Here is a 20,354-nt window from a genome sequence, read left to right as displayed (position 1 = left end):
CAGACTTTTTGTACGACAGGGCGAACAATTAGTGGTGAGTCACATCTCAATTGGTCCTGCCCCCTCCTCAATACCCAGTGTGCCCACCGGCACTGACAAAACGTGGGGAAGTATGGTTAAAAACACGCACACGCGACCGGCATGACATGGGGAGGCCTTAATCCCACTGGTGGATTGAGAATGTCTGTAGTAAAAAAAATTACATACAAAATATTTGTAAAAATACAACGGTTAATGATTCTACCTGATGGTGGATGTTGTTATTTTACTGAGATAGCCGCGGCTGTGAAACGCGACCCTAATCGCGAGAAGCTGAGTGCCCTGGACACACGAGACCACTGGCTCGCAGACCTAACGGGAAATGCAACCGAGATAAACCCCCACCGGTGACCCGCAGCAGAACCTGGTACCACAGCTTACGTGTTCAGTCAGTGGATGCTATACACCCACGGTGACGTGCGGAGCTAAGACACGTATGTATGTATGTATGTTGAACTTCTTTCGCACCGTGCGTAGCCCACCGTGCTAATTGGAGGGGCGGGGCAAGGACAACAACGCTAAACACAAGAAAAGCAGTTCTCAAGAAATGAGTTTTCAATTTAGATTTAACAATGGCGAACAAAGTGAAACAAAAACTGAAAGGTGCACAAATAAGGGTTAGTTCTGGAGTTGAGTTTAAGGTTACGGGTTATATTTAGGACTGATTATGGGTTATGTATAGGATTAGGGTCAGCGCTTACGATTGAGATTATGTTTAGGACCGATGTTAGGTTAGGAGATATGTTAGGGCTAGGAATGGGCTTTCATTTAGAGTTAGATTTAACTTTAAAATTACGACTGGGGTTAGGGTTAGATATAAAATTTGGTTTAAAATTAAGACTACGGTTAGGTGTAGGGTTAGCGTTTACTTGAGGCTTAGAGTTAGGTTTAAATGGTGGGGTTAGGATGGGGTTAGGGTTACGTTTAGAGTTAGGTTTAAATGTTGGGGTTAAGATCGGGGTTAGGGTTAGGTTTAGAGTTAGGTTTACTGGTTGGGGGTAGGGTCGGGGTTAGGGTTAGTTTTAGAGTTAGGGTGAGGTTTAGAGTTAGGTTTAATGGTTGGGGTTAGGGTCGGGTTTGGTACTGGGGCAAGAGTCGGGGCAATGGCTGCAGCTGGCCACTCTCTGTCCCTGTCGCTAATTCTGACTCAACTCAGTCCGCACCCCGCGCTTAAGATCGCCACAATCCAAACGACCACCACCACGACCACCACCACCCGCCCTCTCCGCTTCTCCCCTGCACCCCCTCGGTCCGCTCCCACCCCCGCTCCCCAAATCCTGTCCGTACAGGGGGTTCCCCTCGCCCCAGCCAATGCTGCCCCCACCCCACCACCCCCATCGGAGGGGTTGTGTTTTGTGTGAACTACAATCACGGGCTGCGGGATTTTTGCCCGGACAATGACGGAGGGGGATGAGGTGGGAGGCTTCTTTTTTTTTACCAGCGACAAAGACAATGTCGGCTTCTTTAATCAGAGCGAGCACGGGCCCCGTACCCTCTGTGCTTGTCGGTCTGTCCCTCATTTAAACTGCGTCACCCCGTCTGCGTGTGTGTGTGTGGTACTGACCCACGCCACCTCCATCCATCCCTCCCTCCCTCCGTCTCTCCATTCCTCCCTCTCTCCCTCCCCTCTCTCCCTCCCTCCCTCCTCGCTCCTTCCCTCGTGCGCTGTGCTAACCTTTTTTTTTACGATCAGTGGAAACAAGAAGATGCTCGTGCACGCTAACCGCACTTGCCCCAGCAGTCCGCTAAGACTGTACGGGGGAGTTTTGTCTTTGTTATGTGTGTGTGTCTCTTCGAGGGGGGGGGGGGCGGTAGGAGAAACGCCGCTGCGCTAGGAACCCCGCGGCCAGAGTTAGATTCCCGCCCACGGCAAACGCGTGTAACGATTATCATCTGAACCTTACTGCGCCTCCCCTTGTATGAGCACCTCGTGCGATGTATAAACATCGCCACTAGGGAGACAAAGGCGGCCCGGCGTGGTACTGGCGATCCACCCCTTTCGGGTGCCGTGCAGGCCTTCATAGGTGCTCGCTAACAGCACTTGCCCCAACAGCCTGTGAGAGGCTATACGGGGGACATTTGTCTTTGCACTCGTATGAATGAGTGACCCTTGTGTGGGTGCGCTCATATGAATGAGTGAATGAGTGCGTGCCCTGAATGGAGTAGCCGGGTCACACTTTGCGGTCGAGGAGGAGGAGGTCTTGACATTCTTGTGCCGGGGGTCTCGACCCAATTCCCACACAGCCCCCCCCCCTCCTCCTCTGAATCCAACTTCAAAACCCTCCCGCCTCCTTCACCTGCCCCACCTCCCACCTGTCCACCATCTCAAACAATCCCCAACTACCTCCTACACCACCACCACCACGCCAGCTTCGTCTCCCTGCCGGCTCTGCCGATACGTGGGGAACTCCGTAAAGTCCCAGGGAGAAAGGGGTTGCTTCGATTCGATGACAGGCCAGCCTTCGTGTCAGGAGGTTACATGACAGACGTTTGTTGGATGTCACGGCGGTGGGTGGGTTATAGCGCGTAAATATATAAATGTGTCGTTAAAACCCGACTCAGCCAACTAGTAAGGGTTGTCACGTAAACAGAACGTGGCCAATTCGTCACTAGTACAGCACACCGGTGTGTTGGGGAGCCAAGCCACAACATTTACAATCTGAGTACGACGTTTCGCCAGTAATTACAACTAGCTTCATCAGGCGACAGACAGATTTGTGGAGAAGTCCACCTGTTTCGTTCCTTATATAAAGGCGTAGATGTAGTGACCACGCTTCTGTGTTCTTCTCGCCACCACCTGACACAGCCAATTGTCACGTCGACTTAAAGTGCGAATTAAGTTACTACTTCACACAGGTGTGTTGCAGAGTAAACCCGCAACGTTTACAATTCGAGTACGAAGTTTCGCTGGTGATTTCAATCAGCTTCATCAGGCTAATTACCAGCGAAACGTCCCGACTCAAATTGTAAACGTTGTGGGTTTACTCTCCAACACACCGGAGTGCTGAAGTAGTATCTAAATTGGCTGCAGGTTTAACGACACATTTATATTTAATAAAAAAAACCCCTTCTAGATAAGATTGATCGCAAAAACCTGCTCGGTGTTAAACTGTCTATTCTTTACAACTTTACTCTCCAATCGCTTTTGACGAACAGTTAAGGTTATTATGTTTATTTTAACAAATGGCCTTCGGGTTATCTTATTAAATGTTTATACACGTTTATATTAACTTACTTTTAAATTAATGCGCGCATGAATTATCTTTTGAAATTAATTTAGATTTGATTTTTTTAAAGACTTGCAGAGGTGTTACCTTTGAACGATCATAAATTCGGTTTCGTCTCAATTCATTTGGATTGAGGTAATCTAACGGGAAGAAGAAAAATTGGTATTAGGAATGATAATAGATTAAATATCAACTTAAAAAATAAACAATACATTTTTTATAATGCCGGTGTTAAAATAAAATGAAATAACCATATGTGTGCCCGGATTTTTGGGCCACCCTTCTCTAGTCAACCTCTACCTGTTTACGTGTTCGTGTAGCTTAGCTTCATGATTTGTGCTGTGATCTGGACGTTATCAGCCAGAGCCGATTTTTTGCTGCGGGGATTTGAATATTAAACTTTTTTTTTCACTTAGTTTTTCGTTTACGTTTGTGCAATATTTCGATATCTCATGCGCGACAGCGTTGTTGTTGTTGCTGTTGTTATTTGTTCTGATTGCTCTTCGCTTCATAGCTGTACTTTCTTTTATTTGTTTTTAGCTTTTGTCATTTTTTTGGAGCGACCCGGGTCACGGCAGGCTATCATGGTCGCTTAAGTTCTCACCTGGTTCAACAAGATACACTTGAAACTTGAAACCCGGAGCGAGACACTTGGCAATGCTCACCTCTGCCGTGCACACGACCACAACAGCCAAAAGGCTTCCACGTGGTATCACCGAGTTTCCGTGGGACGGCCAAATCGAGTCAACAATAGTGGAAATATGCGTGGAGTGTGTGTGCGTGGTTGTGATCGTGTGCGTACGTGCTAGTGGTGGCGTAGCGGTTAGCGCGCTGACATCCGATTATCTGAAACGGTCCTGGGCCTCCCCTAGGTCGACTCAGCCTCAATTGAGGACCTGTTGTGGTGTGCAAACATCGCCGCTAGGGAGACAAAGGCGGCCGGGCGTGGTCCTGGCCACCCACCCCCTCGTGTGCCGTTCTGGCCTTCATAGGTGCTTGCTAACAGCGCTTGCTCCAACAGTTTGTTAAGGCTATACGGGGGATTTTTGTCTTTGTGTCGGCTCAATGTAGAGTGGTGGTGTAGCGGTTAGCGCTACGCTGCCCTACGAACCCGGCAAACCAAGTTCTATTCCCGGCTCACGACCAACATCAATGACGATTAATCTGAACCGGTGGTGGGCCTCCCCTAGGTCGACTCAACCTGAAATCAGTACCCGTTGCTGATATGTAAACATCAGCAACGGGGAGACAAAGGCGGCCGGGCGTGGTCCTGACCACCCACCCCCTCGTGTGCCGTGCCGGCCTGCATAGGTGATAGAGAGACACACACGCACACAGGCATCGTGCACAAAATTACACACAACACAGAGAGATACACAGACACACGCACATTCACGAACACGTTCACACCGTCACGTATGCACAAACATGTGCACGTGCACAAAGACTTACACAGACACACACACACGGAGAGATGCAGACGCGCGGCCACGTGGGAGACAAACGCGCGCACAAAAACAGACACACACATCGCGGAAGAACATACACAAAGCACACACACACACATCCACACACTAGCAGACACGCATAAACGCGCACACACAGATATCGCGTACACACACATACCCACACATGAACACATAGGCACAGAAATACAGTGAGACTCACATAAACACACATACACACACACACAGATACGCATAAAACACACACGAACACATAGGGACAGATATATACAGTGAGACCCACATAAACACACATACACACAGAGAGACACACACAGACACACAGAGAGACACACACATACACACACACAGAGACACACACAGATACAGATACACACAAACACACACAGATACCCACACACGAACACATAGGCACATATATACACAGTGAGACCCGTATAAACACACACACACACGGAGAGACACACACAGGCACACGAACACATTAGCGGCGAATCAAAGGAGCTCCTCCGTTAACACAACAAGCAAAATAAACGTGACAGCAACAAGGGGCCCGGATCCAGAATAGCAACCACAGCAGCTGGACAGGTGTAGCCTCGCTCCTACAGGTGCGCCTCCCCCCCACTGCCCCCTATGGAGGCAATGCGCATATCTTCTCAACTCCTACGAGATGCTACGGGTCGCAACCGATAACAGTGAGCGGAATTCCACGCGTGCAACGCGTTTACGATAAGGGATGATGGGTAACGAAATGACAGCCCCCTTTGTCGACCCGCTACTGGATGAAGGCGTTCCTCCACTCGTCGTGTCAGTGGTGGGAGCGGTGGAGTGGGGTTGGACTGAATTTCAGCACGCTGGTCAGGGCATGCGGATATCTGCGTGAGAGAAAAATTAACCCGTAAAAACAAAGTTTTTCACTATAAATCCTTTATATGCGTGACGGCTAGAGTCCTCTCGTCCTCTGGCTTGAGATGGCTGCCACCTACGGGTCAGATGATTGCCTGCCACCATTAAGCAATTGGTAATTAAACATTTTTTTTCCTAAAAAGTGTAAAATTTTGGATTTTTTTTCACGAAAATAAATTGTCACGCACAATGAGTCCGTGTGCAAAATGTCAACTCGATTGGATCACGGGAAGTGGGTTAAAAACGACCGAAAGATTTGCACGGTCGTAAGCGCGCAAGCAAGCAAGTGAACTTAATATAAAGGATTTTAAAAGAGCTTAATAGCTCATCGGATTCCTCCAGTATGAATAAAGATTCTGATTCTGACTTTGTCAGAGAGGGCGCGGGCAACCCTTGTATTAATTTGACCTCTTTTCTGTAGGAAGAAATTCCCCAAATTCCAACATAAGTGTATACTCAAGTTTCGTTCACATCGGGGGTCATCTTCACGAGACTTATCGTAAACGCCACGTTGCAGACAGACGACAGACGGACGCACTGGCAGCGGTAACCCATCGACGCCTGTCAATACAACTACAGAGGGAGCAGCGTGAGAGAGCGGCGCGAAAAAGCGACTCACGTCCTCCACGGATATTGGGAGCTGGGTCTCCTCCACCGTCACCGCCTCCAATCGTGACTCTCCCAGATCTTCCTCCTCCCGTTCATTCTCCTTCTCCGGATCCCCGAGGAGGCTGGTCTCTATCGCGGCCATGCGTGCGACGTAAACCGGCAGCCAAACCGACCCTCTTCGATCGTCACACTCGGAGCGAGATCTCATTCATACGCGCCGCGCTCTGTGCGCCACTGGAGTCCCTCGCCTTCTCCCCGACCCCATCGTCTCCTCCTCCTCCCTCCTCCTCTTCCTCTCGGCCACTCGGCAGCTCCAGCAGAACAGGGCCGTTCAGCGTGCTCACGCACCTGGGCAGCGAAGCGCACAGCTGCCCAGGGACGAGCACTCCGCCGCCTCCTCCTCTTACAATCGGCTCAAGCAGAACGGCTCTCGCGTGGAGATGATTGTCAAAGAAGACACCCACGCCTGTACCGAGACGCTTACGCCTGTCCAGGAACGCGCGCGCCTATGCAGTAGAGCGCACCACCTAGTCGGTGACACACACGCCTCTTCCGGCTCGGCCACTTAACGACATCAGAATGGTGGACTACACACTCGTCCAAGAAAGCTGGCCCTTCTGCTTAGAGGCTCACCCCTGTCTCTGTGCACACACCTGCCCAGGAAACGCTCTCACCCGTCCACGCACCGGGCACATCCAGCTGCGGCTCTCAGCTGCTCCGCACGCTCGAGTCGCGGAGCTGACGAATCTCACGTGTCCCCCTCCACCGTACGCGCGCGCGCACGCACGTGTGCGACACGCGGTGTCCTTTCACCCTCGCGGGTCACCCTGGCCGCGAGGATTGTCCACCCAGCGTTACCCTGGCGCGCTCCACCGCCAGCTCCGCGAGCCACCGAAGATGATGATAAAAAAACGACGACGCTGCTGCTGCTGCTGCTGCCTCTGCCGCCGCCGCTGTTGATGCGTAGATGAAGTGCGCGCGTCTTTGTGGCGCAGCGCGCGTGTGCGCGTGGGTGGGCCTCTCCTCCATCTCTTAAGAGAGACGCAACTCCCCTCCCACTCCCAACCCCCCACGCTGCAACGTCGCTCCCTCTCTCAGCCCGCGTGCCATAGTCCCCCCCCACCACCACCACACCATCTTATAGGCAGGGTGCGATCACCCACCCACTCCAAGCAATCACCGTATTAGATTGTCAGTGCATCACGACATTATTACACTGCCTATAATAGCGTACGTGACATTGTTCGTTTTACTCCCCCCCAGTTGTAATTCAATTGTGATCTCAGCCTTGCGTAAATGGGATGAGGTGTAAGCGCTGACGCCCGCCGAGCAAGCCCCCCCCCCCCCCCCCGCGTTGGAGCCCGTGGAAGGAGATATAACGGAACTACCTTTGAGATTCAATGCGCTACAACTGGGACTTCTCCTCCAGTCGAAATGTTTCTGATTCTGCCACTCGAGAACCTGGAACGATCACGGGCGGCCGAGACCCGAATTGAACACAAGATACAGTGCCGGATTATCCTCGTAGCAAAAGTAGCTACATATGCTACGGGCCCCCCCACTTTCAAGGGCCCCGCGCTAAATGCTTTCAAGCTATCAATTGCGTTCTAGATTTGAAGCTTTCGTGACTGCAAAGATTCATACTCTTAGGTTTTTTTCGGTAAAGTCACGTAGGTAAAAAAATAAACAATAAATAAATAATAAACCTAATAGAAATATTTTCAATTTTATTTTTCCTACGTGACTTTATCGAAAAAACCTAAGACTATCAATTCCGGTTCAGTGATTCTGCACTTGCTCTATTACTATAGTAATATACTGCCTTCAACTTTTATGAACGACCGGGTATTTAAGGTTAGCGATTTGTTGTATTATCTGGCTGTATAGCAAATGAAAAAATAAAAATGTACTTTGTAAGTAAAACAATTGTTTTCATATTTGAGTGTTTTTAGGGCCCCTTGATAACATATGCAACAGGCCCTGCACTGCCCAGATACTGTATCTGCCTTACCGCAACACCTCAATGCGCTGACCTCTTAACTACCTCCGTACCTTACAGATATAATCAATCTCGACCCGCAGCATGGCCATTATAATACTCGCTCTATTGCATACCCTGTAATGGCAACAATACTAACATTGCTCTCACGATGTATCCAGAACAATATTCATTATCATCAAGACTCTCGTTTCGGATTGGCCCTGTAGTGAGACGTTTGGCCAATATTTGTCTTCATAACGAACGCTTCGGCTTCATCTGGGTGGACAGCAGAGTCACCGGGGAGAACCAACCACCACGTGAAGGGACCATTCCAAAAATCCCGCATAAGTACTTTCGCGAACCCGCTTGCTGTACTGCCACCCCTCGGTCACCCCCGCACCTCAACCCAGCGGGGGGCTTTTGTTTGCTTGTTTGAGTTTCTAAAATCTTTGCGTGATCCATCAACCCCTTTCACTGCACGCCGGCCGGATCGCAGGCGTGGGCCAACCACGCACACCTTCGCATTGGATGAGCAATGTTCACACGCGGGACGATGCAACGCGAGTTGATCTGAGAGGGCATCACAGCGTGGTGGGACGCTCCGCCGCCTGGCGGTGGAGGGGAGAATTGCAGCGCTGCACCCCATCGCCCTCGCTCAGCGTTCTGCATCGCAAGACCCACCAGCTACTTGGCGGCCCCCTGGTAGCCTTGAGTGCCCCCCCCTCTCATCCCTCGGCAATACACAAGGAGTGACCCCCCCCCCCCCACCCTCGTCATCATCATCGTGCTGCTGTCAAACACCCCCCCAACCCCCCAATGGTTCATCTTCTTGGTTCTTTCGGTAAAGTCACGTAGAAGGGAAGTAATAAAATAATAAAAATAAAACATAATAATATATAAAACATAATAAAACATATATAAAACATAATAATATATAAAAATAAAACATAATAAAATAAAATAAAATATTTTATTATTTTATTTTATTATGTTTTATTTTTATTATTTTATTACTTCCCTTCTACGTGACTTTACCGAAAGAACCAAGAAGATGAATCCCTGCAGTCACGAAAGCTTTAAATCGAAATAAAATCCCCCAATGGTTTCAAATGTGGCGGCACCGCGCACACAACAACCGATTGACGTCGTATCGGCGAATTGTGGGGACTCCCCCGCCGCCGTCACCGCCCAGCCTCTGAACATGAGCCAAGGAAACTCGGCGCCCCTTGGCTCGAGCAGTGTCGCCTCATGGTGGAGGTGCTCGGGAGGGATGCGGGGCTCGCTGAACCGCGAGGTCAACACGACGTGACCCGCTGCGCGTTCACGGCCCAATGTCTCTCCATCTCCCTCCATCTCTCTCTCTCTCTGGGAGCGCGCACGATCGGCGGACGCACACGTACGGGCACGTGGCTCTGGCAGCAGCGGGGTTGCGATGTTGGCGCTCGGCGGGACCGAGCGATTTTGCGGGAGATCGTTTTTGTCTCCCTCTCGTCCACATGTGGGACCCACGACGCCGAACGCAACGAGCTGCAGCGCGGCGTGCGATACGAGAAGACGCGTTCGCCCCCTTGGTGGAAATGCAACGGGAGAGTGTTTGTGTCGAGACGTTCCAACGCCAAACGGATTGCCCCTTTTGCAAAGAATGCATGTGACTGCGTTAACCACCACACGCAGCACCTGTGGTGAACATGCAAACCAAACATCCATTAGGGTTTTTGGGGGTTAGATCGCGTAAATAAATGTGTCGTTAAAACCCGCCACCACCCGACAAAGCCAACTAGTCAGGGTTGTCACGTAAACGGAACGTGCCAATTCGTCACGAGTGCAGCACACCGGTGTGCTGGATGATATTGGTCGCGAAAGCATGCTCTGATGTGTGCATCGTCTTTGAAACCGATTGGCCTAGACCAGAGACGGCCTTTTTATGGCCTAGTCTCACCGGTGTCAAACCAGAGGACAACGCCAAAGTGCGAACAGTACAAAGACGATGCACCCATCAGAACATTCGTAGCAGTGCCGTACTCCCGTCAGGATATCTTTAACGACTACGGTGAAGCAGACAGCGCGTAGTAGTCCGAGTTAGCATCAGGGTGCACGGTTAATACACAGCGCAGTAATAACCAGGACGGCCCTTGGGGCGCGAACCGCGACCCTCTTTCTCGGCAACGAGCAGCGAAGGCGCTGTCGCTGGGCCACTCCGAGCGCTCACCTGTCACGCTTCTCAAAGCTGTTAGTCTGCTCACCTGTGCGGCTGCTCACTGCAATCGATTTCGCCCGAGTCCAAGCGCTCACCTGTTCGCGCGCTCGCCTGACTGCACCCTCAGCTACCAGCTTCCCTATACTCTTTGGTTCTCTCGGCAAAGTTCACGTAGGTAGAAAAATAATAGATCACGACGTTTCGATCGCAACACAAGCAATCGTCATCAGGTGGGACAACCACAGCAAGAAAAAACTGCAAGAAAAACTGCAAGAAAAACTGTAGTTTTTTCTACGCGACTTTACCGAAAAGAAAAAAACTTGTTTTTTGCTGTGGTTGTCCCACCTGATGACGATTGCTTGTGTTGCCATCGAAACGTCGTGATCTATAATTTTTCTACCTTCGTGACTTTACCGAAATAACCAAAGAGTATGGATTCCTGCAGTCACGAAAGCTTCAAATTAAGATTGTACCAGCTGACCTGTCAAGCCTCTCATGTTAACCCGCTCACCTGTTAGCCTGCTCGCACTCTCCGCCGCATGCCCTCTCGCTAAATAACTATCTCACCTGTCAGTCGGCTTACCCGTCCCTATTATGGCCAATTAGCCCACTCCATTGTTTAACCTCTCACCTGTCACCAATCATACCACCCACTTGCCAAGCCACTCACAGATGTCCCAACTCACCTATATCGACACACCTGTCAGCACCGTCAACCTGTCAACACCCATCACCCCCCTCCCCGCTCAACTCGCCAGCCCTCACCTGTCCGTGGTCTCACCTATCGTCTGATCGTCGTCACTACCGCCGCGAGGTGAAACGGAGAACGAGCAGCCTCAACCACGTGCCCGATATTGATCAGAGATCAGCGAGACGAAACACTCGCCACTACCCCCCCCCCCCCCCAATCATCGCTCCACACGCACTCCTCTCCCACCCACAAGCATAACAGAGAGATGGGCGGAGACACGAACGCGATTGATGACGCATGAATACGAGACCGGCGATGAACGTGCTGTTGGAGGCGATGGAACGAGGACCGATGACACCTTGACAACCCAGGACTTGTGTTTTCAATTAAATCGATCCCCCCCTCCCCCACTTCTCCCACCCCCTCCATGGACCCGTGTCCATTTCCAGAGCTCAGCCCCGGACAGCTCCGTCCGAAATAAAACCTCGATGACAATCCTAGACCCGGCGTCATCAATTTTTTTAACCCCCATCACGAGACGTTTTCGTTTCCAGTTTATTGGAGGGTTTCGTTTGAAATCACGAGATTCGTCCATGTGAAAGTAGACCACGCGTCACAATTCCGTCGCATGGGCCCTCGTCATGTTCACAACCTTGTTCACGGCGAAAGAGAAATAGTCCCATACAAGGCTGCATAATAAGTTAATACAATAAAAACTTTGATTACAAAATACAGGCACAGCATTTTTTTTTCTTTATCATGAAACACATTTAATCATGCAGTGGGAGCTGCTGGTTCGTTGGCTCCAGGGTTGAGGAGGCTACAAAAAACGCCACCTCGTGGCTTCCACTCTCAAGTTGATAACACCACGGCGCGCGTGGATTCATTGACAAGTGACACGCAAAAGGCAACGTTCGGTGGCGATGATGATGACGACGATGCCCCAAGTGCTGGGCTCGGGTCAGACCGGTTCCCCATGGGAAGCTGCGTGCACACGTCTGTGGCTCTCCGTGTTCAACGACGGAGCCGATGGGTGGTACATGTGCCAGTCTATGGCTCGAGATTTGAATACTGTGTATGGCTCTAGATTTGTGCGAGTATGGATCTCTGTGGGTCCGCGTGCGACTCTAGCGGGGAGCGGTAGTTGCAGTGGTGAGCACGTCGCGTTCCGAACCTGGCGACCGGGATCGATTTCCACTCGTGGCCAGCAATGGCGATTATCCGAACCGGTCCTTGGTATCCCCTAGAGCAGTGGTTCTTAACCTGGGGTGCAGAGATGCCCTTTCTGGGAGTGTGAGACGTGTCCAGATTTTGTTAGAAGGTAAATAATCGAAAACACAAATTAAGCACGAGCACATAAGAACAACAACTACTTTGTTTCATCAAATCCCTATGTATTAATATTATATATATTTGTGTTTACGATTGAGAACCAAAGGGATGTAAGGCTGCAGTAAAGGTTAAGCACCACTGCCCTAGGCCGACCGTCTTAAATTAGTACCTGGTGCAGTGTGTAAACATCACCGCTAGGGAGACAAAGGCGGCCGAGAATGAATCGTGCTGGCCACCCACCACCTCGTGTGCTGTGCCAGCCTTCACAGGTTCTTGCTAACAGTGTGTGAAGGCTGTCGGGGTGGGATCTGTGAGCTTCTATGGGTCTCCATTTCAGTCTGTGTGGGGCTTCCCAATGTGATAGAAACCACTGCCCAGGTGTCCACCCCTCCACACACGAGCCAGCCTGGCTGGAACACTGGGGGCGGCCTCTGCATTCCCTTTAAAACCTGGAGTGACGAACCACCGCAGTGAAAACCCACGGCAGAGGAATATGGCTTTAGGAAGAGTGACACACGGGTCCCCGCCCCCCCCTTACACGGTAAATGCGGTCCAAAAAAACAAAGGGTGCGCACAAAGCAAAACCACACTGCCATTCTCAGTGCAGCGCATGCACTGCGCACGCACACACAATATTGTCCCACGTCCGAACGCACCATGTACAGTGATTTCCAACCGCATAGTCCAGCACATTTTTTGGTAGGAGTAGGTTCGCCGCAGGCAAGTGAAATCGCACAAAAACGAAACCCTCATACGGCGGCGCCGCAAGTTGCAGGAAGAGGAAAGGGAGCGTAACAGATTTTTTTCGAAGCTCTGGTTTGAAAGAAGTCATCCCCCCCCCACCACCCACCCACCCACCCACCAACCCGAAACATCATTAACAAGTTTACCGTACTGCATAACGACCAAAAACTAAAAAAATCCCCTAAAATTCCCCCACACCATAAACACTTTCTTCATTCCAGCGGTCGACATTCAGGACTCAGAAAGCACAGTTTGTGTTCAGTCAATGGCGTCCAGGGCTTTACATCTCTCAATGAATTATTTTCCCGGGTCACTAGTAGACTGGAGCCTGTGGCACGTGACCAGTCGTACCCGCACTGCCATAGCGAGGAGGTACAACTGGATGTGGTGTGCCGGTTTGTGGAAAATATTTTCCAAGTTGCTGGAAGACTTGAGTAGGTGGGGTATTGATGTCACGTGTATAGCCGCAGCCACAACGGGAGGTATACTGGGTGTGGTGTGCCGGGCATACATTAATTTCTCCGACAGCGTCCATGCCTCGTTTGGTGAACACTGGCCACTCTGGCACGAACATTTTATAAAATCACAGCTCCTTTCTCTTGTTTCAACTATAAAAAAAAACTTAAAAACAAGAGTCTCCGATTAAAAATGTATCAACACCGTTTGTGAATTTGTTTTAAAATAATTATTTCGTAAAAACAAAAAGTCATGGATTGAAATGACCGACTACTGTCCACGTTGTCCAATCTCGTCTCCGCCATCATGGTTTGTGTCTCGGTCACCGGTACGTTCCAAAAAAATAAAAAAAGAGACCACTTGCAGGATCGAGACACAACGTGGGCGCGGGGATTGTTCCATCTTCGCCGTGAAGTGCCGCTCACTCGCTCGCGTCCACATCCCCGCTTCACGTTGTCCATCCCGGGCGATTAAAACCAGTTTAATAGAAAAAAACACCATCAAGTCCACCGTAGCCGTACGAAGCGTCGTGATGAACAGCGAGGGCGCCAGAAGATGGTGGCGGTGGTACCGGTGAAGCCGTCACCTCGTGGCACCACAGGAAGCTGTCCCAGGCCTGCAGAAGTGAAGAACACAGCAGCAATGAGCACAAGCACAAGTAGACCCAGCCGTCTCTCCTATTACCACGTGACGTGGCAGTTGGCATGGCGTCCAAATGCGACCGCCATCTCAAGCAGCGGTTACAGGCTACGTACGATGCGAAAGTTCAATATACATGCATATAAAACACACGTGGTGACGCATTGGCACCTACGAAGCCACGGGGGCGGGCGGGGCGGGGGATCTCTATATCCTGACACGGATAGTAGAGGGAGGAGTGTCCCTTTGTGAAGTTGTTGCAGTCTCTCTCACAGGGTCCCTTTAAGGGTGCAGTGCGATTGGTGTTCATCACCATTGTCATTATCGTCAGAGATCTCCCAAATGTTTTATCCCAGCCTGAAATAATTATTTGTCTGTTAACGGGACCTTTTGCTCGCTTGTCACGGACCTCTCCTCCTATGTCAGGACACAGACATTCCCATCATCCCCCCCCCCCTCGTGCGTGCGTACGCGCATGCTCGATTGCAAAGCTGCATGCACCGAAATGCAAGGAATTGACAAATCCATCCCAAGTTCCACCGCAGTAAACTTAATGCAAACGAAATGCAGAGTTCACCAAACTCAAACCCTGGTCGCTTCAGGTCTGCTCCCCAGCGTCAAGCCTTTCATGCCCACCCATCTTTATTAATTTTATACAAAACGAATAAAGAAAGACCCATATAATAGTTTTATACAATTGCCTCCATGGATAAGATGCGATTCGAGTGCACACTACACACCGGGGAGATGCATATATATATATATACACACACACACCTCGTGGAGGCCCAGGACCGGATCAGATAATCGTCACTGGCGTTGGCCGCGTGCGGGAATCTAACTCGAGTTGCCGGGTTCGTAGCGCAGCATGCTAACCGCTACACTACCGCCACAACAACCACCGCTACCCAACTTCACCACCACTGTAGCGACCACAACCAGCAGCAGCACCAGCACCACCACCACCACCACAAGCCGCAAGCATGAGAGAGGAGCAACGGGGATCGACAGCCACTGACCTGTCCTCGCTACTTCATCGCCTCGCACAGCACCTACAGGGTAAGCAGCAAGCACAACACCTCGGTGAGATTCATCGCGACGCGACACGGCGACCAATTTTTATAGCGGCGACTGCACTTGACGGGAGTCTTGGCGACGCCCGGGAGAGGCGGGAGACATCGTTACACGATCGCCCGCGACGCTGAATCAACGGTTCAGAGCGCGGACTGCCTGCAACCAACTCCGTACCAGCCTATGTGGTCAGCTACAGCCGATCTATATTTAATCACATTAATCATGTACAGGATCTCATCGGATCATTAAAGACCTTCAATAAACTTTTGTTACGACAACAAAAGTGTCAAAATTTTGCTCGCTTTACAACGTTCCTCCACCTGCTCCAGTTTTGCAAAAAAAATCAAATCAATGATCACATTTTCCCATGACGTGCCAGGTGGTGGAGAGGTTAAATAAAAAAATTGAGACAACACGATCAAAACCAAATTCAACTAATTACGATTCAAAACGCTGGCGACCTGAAAGCTGACGTTTACAATTATCTGTACGACGCAGTACGACGAACGCCACTGACCTCTTCCAGGTCGCGCGAATCCCTCGCGTTCAACCCCACGATGACCTCGCAGCCGTGACCCCAGGCTGCGTCGACGGAGACCCCCTCGGGGGGGTCAGGGACCTCCCCCCCGCCCAGGGAGGCGGGGGCCCCGCTCGCGGCCTCGGCGTCCGTGGTGGCGCAGAGCGTCCCGCTGCTGCCGTCCGTCTCCACGCAGCCCGGCGCTGGCGAACACACGCAGAGCGCGAGCGTCAACTCTTGTATATTTAGTATACTGATGATACTATGTAGTTTATACTATAGTTGTTTACGTGGTGGTTTAGTTACTGCAGCTACATACTAGTAACATTCCTTCCCTTTATAAATGTTACCCCTATCCCCTCCCTTTGATGCTGCTAATCCTGCATAATGCACGGGCATAATGACATTAAACCCCCCACCAAACCTCCTACGCATTTCACAAGTAGTACTAATCGCATATCTGCATTTGCCATGAATATGCTAAATTACTCTTGATATGCAAATTATTTTGTCAAGGCGCTCTTCTCCCCCCTCCATCCCAGCTTAAATAGTCGCTCCAAGCCTGGGGTGTGTCATTCAGATTCTGTCTACTCGACAGACCTGTTATCCACCTGAGGACGGCTGCTTGCGTTGTGGCCGAAACGTCGTGAGAATTATTTTATTATGTTTTATTTGTACTATTTTATCATTTCCATTCTACGTGACTTTACCGAAAGAACCAATAAGACGTCAACTCTCCGTTCGCCAGGCGAGCGAGCCCGCTCTGGCGCCCGGGGTCGTGCGGTGGGGGGGGGGGGGCCCGTTCTGCCGGGGGTCGAGCTTCTTCGGTTTCCTCAATTTCACGCTCGTGACGAAGCTCTCGGCGCACGTTGGAGCGAAACGGACATCTCGCGCCGGGCAACAAACTCGCAAAAACTCGATCGGAGTAGAGAGCCATACGGCGCAACCGTGAAAAACCTTACGCGGTGAAATCGTTGATTCTCTACCACCCTCGAAATGTTAAAGGCTCATCACAGTTTGGGGGAGTCATAGTATGATGCGAGGATCTTTCTTTTGCCACTGTGTTGTGAAGATGAATCTACCCAGACACTGGAGGGGGGGGGGGGGAGGTGGGGTTCGCCTGAGCCAACCTCGTATGACACTCCTCCATTTTATAGATCCTCGGCAAAGAATATTCAATAAAAGCATAAAAATCGCTTCTCACACAGAATTTTACGCATTTATCAGAAGTGTACAAATCAATATTAACTGATGAATCGATGCACAATCACACATCTAATAAAGAGTCGCCCCTACCTTGAGAGATGGACACAGACAGTAATACTGTCTATCCATCCGTCACCTGTTTACATGTCTGCTTATCTCCCCAATATGTCTACCTAGTCCACCTGTTCACCTGTCCACCTGTGCACCTGTCCACCTGCACAGGCAGTGCCCCCTCCCGCGCCGCGCCGCCTCGTACCTGCGGTGCCGGAGCGAGGTGCCGCGTGAATCTGTCCGTGCGTCTCCTCCTCGGCCTGCGCGTCTCGGCTCCCTGGGCGCCTCCAGGAGGCTGTCCTGGCCGCTCCCACGCGGCGTCTGAAGAGAGAGCGCGAGCAGCCAGCGCCGGCGCATGGAACGCGGTCACGCGATGCACGCGACGCACACGACGGATCTCCACACACGCAGTACCCACGGAACGTTAGCGCAGCGGACACGGAACAAGGTGACGCCTGCCGACGAACGCAACGGAACGCGTGCGCGATTTTTAAAATGTATTGTTGTTTGGGGGGCAACTCTTCTGCCGAGGCGAGGAGGGGAAAGAGGCCCGGTACCTTTTGCTCCCCGACTGCCGAGAGTCAGCCCCTCAGAGCCCTGCTCCGCCATGTCCGAGAGTCCAGAGTCCAGGCTGTCTCTCTTCGTCTGAGAGTCACCTGTGAGCGAGAGAGAGCGAGAGAGTGCATGAGAGTGAGTGAGTGTGAGAGAGAGAGTGAGCGAGTGTGAGAGAGAGAGTGAGCGAGTGTGAGAGAGAGAGTGAGCGAGTGTGAGAGAGAGAGTGAGCGAGTGTGAGAGAGAGAGTGAGCGAGTGTGAGAGAGAGAGCGAGCGAGTGTGAGAGAGCGAGCGAGTGTGAGAGAGCGAGCGAGTGTGAGAGAGCGAGCGAGTGTGAGAGAGCGAGCGAGTGTGAGAGAGCGAGCGAGCGTGAGAGAGAGAGCGAGCGAGCGAGAGAGAGAGAGCGAGCGAGCGTGAGAGAGAGCGAGCGAGCGTGAGAGAGAGAGCGAGCGAGCGTGAGAGAGAGAGCGAGCGAGCGTGAGAGAGAGAGCGAGCGAGCGTGAGAAGAGAGCGAGCGAGCGTGAGAGAGAGCGAGCGAGCGTGAGAGAGAGCGCGCGAGCGTGAGAGAGCGAGCGAGCGAGCGTGAGAGAGAGAGCGAGCGAGCGTGAGAGAGAGAGCGAGCGAGCGTGAGAGAGAGAGCGAGCGAGCGTGAGAGAGAGCGAGCGAGCGTGAGAGAGAGAGCGAGCGAGCGTGAGAGAGAGAGCGAGCGAGCGTAGAGAGAGAGCGAGCGAGCGTGAGAGAGAGAGCGAGCGAGCGTGAGAGAGAGAGCGAGCGAGCGTGAGAGAGAGAGCGAGCGAGCGTGAGAGAGAGAGAGCGAGCGAGCGTGAGAGAGAGAGAGAGCGAGCGAGCGTGAGAGAGAGCGGAGAGCGAGCGAGCGTGAGAGAGAGAGCGAGCGAGCGTGAGAGAGAGAGCGAGCGTGAGAGAGAGAGCGAGCGAGCGAGAGAGAGCGAGCGAGCGTGAGAGAGAGAGCGAGCGAGCGTGAGAGAGCGAGCGAGAGAGAGCGAGCGTGAGAGAGCGAGCGTGAGAGAGCGAGCGTGAGAGAGCGAGCGTGAGAGAGCGAGCGTGAGAGAGCGAGCGTGAGAGAGCGAGCGTGAGAGAGCGAGCGTGAGAGAGCGAGCGTGAGAGAGCGAGCGAGTAAGAGTGTAAGTGGGGGAGTGTAAAATGTGTAAGAGTGTGTGCGAGTGTAAGAGTGCATGTAAGCATGAGCAAGTAGAGTGGGCGAGTGTGTAAGAGGGCGATTGAGGGGGGAAGTATGCCAATCAGTGAGCATGAGTTTGAGTGAGAGAGCGCGAGTGCGGAAGATTCTGAGCGAGTGGAATGGTGTGGTGAGCACAAGGGAGTGCGCATATCTGTGCGCGAGTGTGCATGCGTATTTTAAGGACAAAATTAGGTAAATGACGATTCTGACATTAGCATCGTCATTACGGTGAAACATTCCTGTGAAGAATGTTGATGGTCATCATAATTTAGATACTATTTAGCGATGACGACGATATTAGTAACGATGCAATGATGATGGTGATATCGATGCCGAATGATGGTCCTCATCTACGATAGAGCGTGCTGCTGACAATGACGATCATAACTTACATTGTAGCAATCACAATGACTGCTACAATGTCAATAATTATCAGGGGCGTATCAATGGTGATGTTGACGATAAAGTTCATTGTGATGACGAAGAACATTTTGACGATGGCGAGGATGATGGTGATCATGATGATAGTTACATTGTTACTGTTTACGATGACCATGATGATGACAGCTGCACGAATGGTGACCACAAAACGATGCCGAGGAATAACAGCGCCGACGATGACGATGTTGTTGTTGTTGCTGCTTCATTGTTCATTGCTACGAGATGCTCATGTCAACAGTGGGGGTTAGCACCGATGACGATGTCGCCAATAAACGATGGTGACAACGATCGTGATGACGATCGTGATGATGCGAAATGGCGGCGACGACGCTGATGGCACCTACTGTCAGACGAGGCGGTGGAGGAGGAGGAGGCGCCGCTGCAGCGGTACCCGGGCTTGATGAAGGACAGCACGTCGGCCAGGCTCTGCGTGACCGTCACACCGACGCGCGAGCCGCGTGAGCGACACCGGCCGCCTGACGACTTCATTCCCGACAAACGCGCGTCGCGTCGGGCGCTGCCGGGGGTGACGGCCGGGGCGGTGGCGGATCTGACCAGGCCCGCCGAGCCGCGCCCTCCGCCGTCTCCGGACTCGATGCCCGAGGATCGGCAGGAGCCTCCGGCCGTGCGCTCCGAGAGGCTCTTCTCCAGGCCGCGCTCCTCCTCCTCCTCCCGCAGCCTCGTGGCCTTCTCCAGGAGCTCTGGGATGTCAGTGCCTGGGGGGGGGGGGGGCACGCGAGAGCCGCGCGTCCGTTTGATCCTCGGTCCGTACAGGCGGCGCTCCTACCCCCTCCTGCTTAGGGCTCCCCCGCTGTGACAAAAAGCTTCATGGCTCATCGGATTCCTCCAGTATGAATTAAATATTCGGATTCCGATTCAGTTGGCCCGGTCTCCTTCCTCCACCTCTCACTCCGGCGGCAACTGGTCAAGTCCCCGTCTCTCCAGCTCATCTCCGCTCTTCCCCATGTTCCTGTAATCTCGGTTTGTAACACTCCGTTTGCAACGATTCCCCCCCTCATTGCGCACC

The 20,354-nt window shown here is 51.9% G+C and overlaps 2 protein-coding genes across 3 annotated transcripts in view; both read right to left on the bottom strand.

Moving 5' to 3' along the window:
• The window catches only part of RHBDL1 (rhomboid like 1), a 30,785-nt gene extending 23,551 nt beyond the window's left edge, over positions 1 to 7,234 (bottom strand). For both annotated transcript variants that reach the window (XM_061569943.1, XM_061569944.1), the window contains exon 1: positions 6,258 to 7,234. In XM_061569943.1, the coding sequence (XP_061425927.1) occupies positions 6,258 to 6,455 (198 nt within the window). In that variant the 5' untranslated portion in view covers positions 6,456 to 7,234. The remainder of the gene's footprint in view (positions 1 to 6,257) is intronic.
• A 4,423-nt stretch (positions 7,235 to 11,657) lies between these two features.
• LOC133353450 (uncharacterized) lies at positions 11,658 to 20,277 on the bottom strand. The gene is made up of 7 exons (XM_061569713.1): positions 20,238 to 20,277; positions 19,672 to 20,043; positions 17,693 to 17,791; positions 17,341 to 17,456; positions 15,879 to 16,081; positions 15,307 to 15,339; positions 11,658 to 14,264 (listed from the first exon to the last, which is right to left on the bottom strand). Exons 1-5 carry the CDS (start codon positions 20,275 to 20,277, stop codon positions 15,908 to 15,910), a joined length of 801 nt encoding a protein of 266 aa, XP_061425697.1. The 3' UTR covers positions 11,658 to 14,264; positions 15,307 to 15,339; positions 15,879 to 15,907.
• Positions 20,278 to 20,354: the final 77 nt, after the last annotated feature.

This window comes from Lethenteron reissneri, chromosome 44 (assembly GCF_015708825.2).
Source record: "Lethenteron reissneri isolate LAM-NWPU_2019-01 chromosome 44, ASM1570882v1, whole genome shotgun sequence".
Lineage (NCBI taxonomy): Eukaryota > Metazoa > Chordata > Hyperoartia > Petromyzontiformes > Petromyzontidae > Lethenteron > Lethenteron reissneri.
Note: the sequence above shows the minus strand (reverse complement) of the source record. Positions and strands in the feature narration are given on the sequence as shown.